At 41.3% G+C, this 7,397-nt stretch overlaps 1 protein-coding gene across 6 annotated transcripts in view; it reads right to left on the bottom strand.

The window, feature by feature from the left end:
- KLHL32 (kelch like family member 32) overlaps positions 1-7,397 on the bottom strand; it is a 252,577-nt gene that overhangs the window by 149,995 nt on the left and 95,185 nt on the right. For all 6 annotated transcript variants that reach the window (XM_059401086.1, XM_059401087.1, XM_059401089.1 and 3 more), the window contains one exon: positions 5,233-5,340. In XM_059401086.1, the coding sequence (XP_059257069.1) occupies positions 5,233-5,340 (108 nt within the window). The remainder of the gene's footprint in view (positions 1-5,232; positions 5,341-7,397) is intronic.

Raw genomic sequence — 7,397 nt, 5'->3', positions numbered from 1 at the left:
AAAAAAGGAATCAGGAAAAAAAAAACTTGACTGCACAGTGCATGAATATTAAGGCGTAGTTTCCTTGAGTTTACAATTTCTTAAAAAAAAAAAAAAGAATGTATTTATTTATTCAAGAGAGAGGAAGAAAGAGAGCAGGGAGAGGTGGGAAGGGCAGAGGGACAGGGAGAAACAGACTCCCAGCTAAACAGGGACACCAAAGCAGCACTTGATCCCAGAACCTTGGGACGCTGACCCGAGCCGAAGGCCGATGCTTAACTGAGCCGCCCAGGCGCCCCCAGTTTACAATTTCTGATTGCATGAATATCTTTACATAATCTCCTGTGTAACCACAATTATAGCTAAAAAAAATTTTTTTTTCTTAAGAGTATCATACTTTCCCACATTTCCAAAAGAAAGACTTTAAAATATCAATATTAACGGTTACACAAAATATCCTTGTGAAAATTGTACTAAAACATTTTCTGGATCAGAGGAAGGTGATTAGGATGGGAGTCCCGAAGAGATGGGCTCTGCTGCATGCTGAGGAGCCAAGGCTGGCGGGACTGGATAATGAAGAGAAAAGCAAGGGAACGCAGGTACCAACGCGTCCTTTCTCTTCAGATGGCCTTATATGACATGGCCGGCTCATGGCCGAAAAACTCGGCAGTACCTGGAGGCAGCAAATATTAAAGGGGACTATAAATGTCACTGTCATTGGGTGCATAGTTCCTCTCTCCAGCAGGCTACAAGGGACAGAACAGGAGGACAGTTCTCTGGAAAGTAAGAGGAAGCTAACTAGCCTTAAGCCCTTGCTCCACTATAAGGAATGTCTTTAGCACCATACTTACTTCGCATATAGTCTATCCTCCTGAACATCTTCACAGCCGGAGAGCTCAACAGTGAACTTTATCGTGGTCCTCAGCTCTGTTTGCTTCCCTATTTTGGTCCTTAGTTACTCAAATTCCTAGAGGCTTATTCCTCCAGGAGACTTCGAGGTCAGAAGTCCTTCCATCTTTTCTCTTTCTAGAAGGTCTTGGTGTTAACTGCTCATCACTATCCCTGGGCTTTCTTAGCAACACCTGCTCACTCCGGAGTGGCTGACCTCTTGTCTAGTTAGGACTGGGAGTCCTCTTTGCCGGCAACAACTCCATCAGAATCCTTTTTTTCCTCCCCTTCTTCTTTCCTGGTCTGGAATAGGAACGAATTCCTGGCCAGAGCTGGAAAGTGAGGAGACTGAGGGAGGCCAGGGAATCCCGTAGTCTTGCCTACCAGATTACGGGAGAGTTTGCGTTTTCTTAGGGTTACTTTGACCCTTCCTCCCTAAGGCCGAGTTGCCCAGCAACAGTTTACATCACACCACTTGCTTCTGACCTGGCTCCAGTGCCAGCCCAGAATAGGACCTGGAGAGTAGCCTGGCTGCTTTGTCCCTTGTGGCTGCTTCTGCTCTTTACGGCTGAGCAAACACACACAACAAGGGCTGCGATAGATCCCTGCCTCGGCACAAGCTGTGCTCTAAGTCATGCGTGCCCACAGGAAGGGCACGTCTCTAATCAGTGTGAAGGTAGAGTGTGTGCTAGCTCGGCCCCGCATAGGTTCTTTGCTAAGAAAAGTGCGCGCACATTCAGAGGAAGCATTAGCATTAGGGGGAAAGTCTGCTTTCTCTTTAAAATTTCCTGGATGAAATCTGTGACCAATTTCAAGAAGGTTATGCTTTCTGCATGGAGGAGGAACGCACACACGTCTTGTTATACGTAGCTGCATTCACTCATCGCGCCCACACGATACTTCCAATTTATCTCCCAAGATGGCAAGAATTTTCAGACATTTAAAATACTTACATTTTATACTACGCTTACTACTACTGACTAAAGGTATAATCAACTGTCAGCAGAAATAGCTAGAGGTAGACAAGTTCAAAGTTAACCCTGATTTTACAAATCTATATCATGGCTGAAGACAACAGATTAGTGAATATTAGTGAATATCCACAATCATACGTAACAATTAAGGAATTGAAGAGCAATGCTTTGATTCCTGCTTCCATACGCCAAAGTCTTTGCCTAATGCTAACGTCAGTTTCAGAGTAAGAGAAAGCAGCTTCTTTGCATCTCCCAAGCATACTGCAATTTCACTTTTTGCCATTATCTGTGTTCATGTCTCAAAGGCAAACAGATTTATTATAAAGCCATTTTGGTGTTTAAGAGAGCAAAGTACCATGGATGCGATCCAAGAAAGCCTGTATCAATTTCCACTGTGCAGCAATGAGTCATCATACATCGAGTTCAACTCAGAGCCCCAGGCACCCAGGATGAGAGAACCATCAAGGGTTCACTTTCTGAAACATCCAAATGCTTCCCTGCCTCCTTCAACAAAGTAGAACAAAGATGACTTAACCTTTCCTCGGTGGGACAATGGCTCTGAAGCTAAGAGGACTGGGTTTGACTCACTGAGTCCATATCCACTGGGAGAGTGATTTGAGTCATTTCCTGCCCTTCCTGGGCTCATCCTCTTCATGACGGGATCACTGCATTCTTCAGAGCTGTCTAGAAGATTAGGTCAAACAGCACACATAAAGGAGCCAGGGCAATGCCCCTGCTCTTGCAGAAGATGTTCCATGAAATGTCAGCCCACTTCCCGTCCCTCTGGACACAATCTGTACAGATGAGTTCCTGCTCTATGCCACAGGCCTGTTACTGCTCCGTGCGTACACACATCATCAATGGGTCACTGGACAGAATAAATGAAACTCCAGGTCTGGCCCTAGGGCTTGCCTTTTTATTTTTTTATTTTATTTTTTTTTAGCATTCCTGGCTTTCTTTTTAACTCATAAAACTGGAATATGTGCGTATGACTCCTAAGCAGTGAGATAGGGCTGTTGCTCTGCAAATTTCTCAAGCAGTTTTCTTACCTTTCTTAACTTTCTTACCCTTCAGTCCATGTTTCATAAGTCCTTTGGGACACAGGTACTACATATACGTAATTGTGAAAGAAACTAACAGGCGATCAAGGCAAACAATAAGACAGACACTTATTATATCTGGATGTGTCTTTTACCCCAGCTTTTATAGCATTTTTTCACCTTTCTGTTTACTAATGATTTAAATGTTTTGCAGCCTATAACTTACAAGCTGAAACCTTTCCATTATTAATGCAGCCAAATACAAAAGCTACTCGTGTGGGTACTTCTATCAAAAAAACACAAAATTCACCATTTCATTCCCACTGCACACTAGCAAAGTATGAGCTATGGGTTATCAATAATACTTCAGAGGTGAGCAAATGCAGGTATAATCATATTTTAGGCTGAAGAGAAAAACCTACACAAGACACAATTTAGAGCTAGTATCTCTCTTTACATCTATGAACCAAAAAGCATCCAACACGTAATTTACTCACCTCACTAGGAATCAGTTTTGGCAACTCTGAACAGTAACTGTCCACATGAATTTCCTAAGGCATGAAATCTGGCTGGGCTGACCCTGAATTTGTGATCTATTTCTTTTATATTTCCCTTTGCACCTGCTACTTGATGGATTTTTTTTTTTCCTTTCTACCCACTATTTTATTTCAACTTCTGAGTTGCCTCAATCACTCCAGGAAACATATCTCAAACTCTACTAGCTCTAGAAAACGGACAATATCATATAGTTTAAAAAGCCTCTAAAGAGGGAAACTTAGTAGGAAAGTGAGCTCCCAGCATTCTTCAAGACCCAAATACCACCTTCTCTGTGACCGTTTGTACTGATGGCCCCAGCTGACCACATCCTCCTTCCTGTCTCCACTGTATCTTGTATTCTGCTTCTATTGTATCTCCCAACACAACGAGGACATATGATTACGTCTATGCCTCTTTCCCCCACTGGGATTTGGGTCCGCCAAGAGAAGAGGTCCTTATTCTAGCATAGAAGACACTAAACCCAAGTTAAATAAAACAAAACAAAACTTTATAAAAGACAGTAAGCATCCAGTCTGTATGTGGGTCGATTTAGTTGAGTGGTTCTCAAATGAAAATGGGGGGTGAGGAGTGGAAAAAATGAGTGAAGGTGGTTGAAGGTAGATACTTCCAGGTTTAGATAAATAAGTTCTGGGATGGGGCGCCTGGGTGGCTCAGTGGGTTAAGCCGCTGCCTTCGGCTCAGGTCATGATCTCAGGGTCCTGGGATCGAGTCCCGCATCGGGCTCCCTGCTGAGCAGGGAGCCTGCTTCCTTCTCTCTCTCTCTCTCTGCCTGCCTCTCAGTGTACTTGTGGTTTCTCTCTGTCAGATAAATAAATAAAAATCTTTAAAAAAAAAAAAAAATAAGTTCTGGGATGTAACATACAGCATGGTGACTGTAGTTAACAATACTATTAATATATTTGAAAGACACTAAGAGGGTAGATTTTAAAAGTCCTCACCGCAAGAAAAAAAAATTGTAACTATGTGTGGTGACAGATGTTAACTAAATTTACTGTAGTACGTATATGGAATCCTTTTATTCTACACCCAAAACTAATACAATGCTATATGTCTGCTATACCTCAATTAAAAACAATTTTAAAAGGAAGGTTTCTGTGTGTTTTCATCTTGGCTTCAACAACATAAAACTAGTAAAGAAACATGATACTTTGGATCTGGATTCATTATTGTCTTTATGCAAGTTAATTTCAATTTTCTCCGAGAGTCATATGTTGACCTGGTTCTCACATTCCATTAGTTAACATTATTATTCTTTCACTTAAAAAAGAAAAGAAAAGAAAATGGATATTCTCTGGAGATCTCTGTAAATCCCATGACAATTTTAATAAAGAACAATTTTGGCTTTCAAACCGTCACATTATAATCTAATCCTTGAGACCCTGACTCTCAGATATGTGTGGAGGACAGGAAACCAAGGAGCTAGACACAGCTTCTTGGAGCTTTACATTTTTTTTAAGCCAATAATGCTGTGATTAATGAAGCTTCAGTAATAACAGTTTAAGTTATTTTGCAAACTCTTTCCCATAAGAAGGTTCTTTAGGCTGTTTTAAAATTATACCAGCAAGCCTCTGAGCTCAGATTAAAATATGATGTTTCTGGGGTCATATTTAAACTCAAATTGTTTTACTCACCTTTCCATCCTTTTTGTTATAAAATCAAGGAGATGTGAACTTTTTTTAAGACATCAAAATGAATAACAAGAAAAATATCTAAATCTCATACCTCAAGGATAATCCCCACTGGTTAGTTGCAATTAAAATGTTAACCCTCTCAGAGGACACAAAGTACCATACCTGGCCTGTGTATGCAAACTCCAGAGCCTGCTTCAAGCCAAGGCTGGTCACACCATGTAAATTCACCTCGTCGGCTCCACTTTCCACCATACAGAGACTGAACATTGCCTGAGGTGGGAGAGAATGCGAGAGATGGAGAGTTACAGAACTTAAAAACCAAGAGAATGAGACAAAGTCCTAAACAGACCAGGACAGACAGTCCATGACAGACTTACTGCCTTTTTTTCTGCCTCATCTCAATGACACACCTCATTCCTCTCATCTGCCACGTAGCATACATTCTATTTCAGTGGCTCTCAAAATGTGGACCCTGGGCCAGCAATATCCGCATCACCTGGGAACGTTAGAGGACAGATTCCAAGGGGCCCCAGCCCAGACCTACTGAATCAGAAACTCACACAGGGGTCCAGCAATGTGCATTATGATTGGCCATCCAAGTGACTTTGATCCTCACTTGAGTTTGAGAACTTCTTTTCCTTAGTGAAAATTAATTTGTCCCAAACCAATTCTCCAAATCAGTTCTACTGGATGATCAGTCTGCCAAATGAAAACTTAAAAATTAAAAAAATGAAACTTGACAAATTTTTAAAAAATGCATTGGTTTGTCCCATGTCCAAAAACCAAACCAACTAACCCACAATAATTTGTACATATGGAACAAGTTTGATTTAGCAGGTATAAAGAGAAAATTCTGTTTTGGGTTACCAATGATGAAATGTACTATTTAGGAATGTATACATCTATATAGGGAAGAATTAACCTTACCCAAAGGAAGTTCTGGTCTTTTCCCTTGAATTCTGGAAGTTGATCTCTAGGCCCTTGGAATATCCTGCCAGATAGGAAGGTCCTTGTTTGTCTGGGAACAGTGTGATTTATGATGAGATTTTGGGCCACACTATATCAGTTGTGACCTCCAGTGGAAATGGAGACTAAAGGTACTAACCTGACCTCTAGGCAAGACTGGAGGTGAAAGGTCAATCACATGGGGAACGTGTAACTGAGCCCCAGTAAAAACTCTGGATACCAAAAGTTTGGGTGACTGTCCCTGGTTAGCAGTCGTCTGTGCATTTTGTTACTTAGTGTGGTCAGGAGATACACTATGACTCCACAGGAGGAGGACCGCCAGCAGCTCTGTATGTGGTCCCCTTCTGGATTCTGTCCAGTATGTCTCTTTCTTTGTCTAACTCCAATTTATATCCTTTCCCTGTAATAAGCCAGTTTCCATGAGTATAAAAACTTATAGCAAGTTCTGTGAGACTTCCTAGTGAATTATGGAATATGAGAATAGTTTCAGGAATTCCTTCAAACCTGCAGTTGGTGTCAGAAGTGATAGAAGTCTTAAGGGAACTGTCCCTTCAAATTCTGCAGTTTAACTAACTTCATAGAGATAAAATAAAAAGTGGAGGAAAACCCCCCTTACTCAACTATATGGTAATATTTTACTTAACACTAATTTCTTTAATTTTAGATATGTGATTTTTTTCTGGTTTTGCCAATGTATTAATAGCCTTCTCTTAGCAATTTTTATTTTGATAAATTTATTTTTGATCCTCACAATTCTGTACACTTTAATATATATTGAATGGTGGTTTTTTTGTTTGTTTTGTTTTTCGAGGGGGGAGGGCAGAAGGAGAGAGAGAGAATTCCAGGCAGGCCCCACACCCAGCACAGAGCCCAACATGGGGCTTGATCTCATGACCCTGAGATCATGACCTGAGCCGAAACCAACAGTCAGATGCTTAACTGACTGAGCCACACAGGCACCCCTGAGTGGTGGTATTAATTGATGGTCCATTATTTCTTCTGCAGATTCTCATTTCTATCTCACTCCATTAGAGAGTTCTGAATTTTCATAATGAATAGAATCCTCTTTGTTAGACTAGTGTCCAGAATCTATAAAGAACTTAGCAAACTCAACACCCAAAGAACAAATAATCCAATCAAGAAATGGGCAGAGGACATGAACAGACATTTCTGCAAAGAAGACATCCAGATGGCCAACAGACACATGAAAAAGTGCTCCATATCACTCGGCATCAGGGAAATACAAATCAAAACCACAATGGGGTATCACCTCACACCAGTCAGAATGGCTAAAGTCAACAAGTCAGGAAATGACAGATGCTGGCGAGGATGCGGAGAAAGGGGAACCCTCCTACACTGTA

The sequence above is a fragment of the Mustela nigripes genome, chromosome 5 (genome assembly GCF_022355385.1).
Source record: "Mustela nigripes isolate SB6536 chromosome 5, MUSNIG.SB6536, whole genome shotgun sequence".
Lineage (NCBI taxonomy): Eukaryota > Metazoa > Chordata > Mammalia > Carnivora > Mustelidae > Mustela > Mustela nigripes.
Note: the sequence above shows the minus strand (reverse complement) of the source record. Positions and strands in the feature narration are given on the sequence as shown.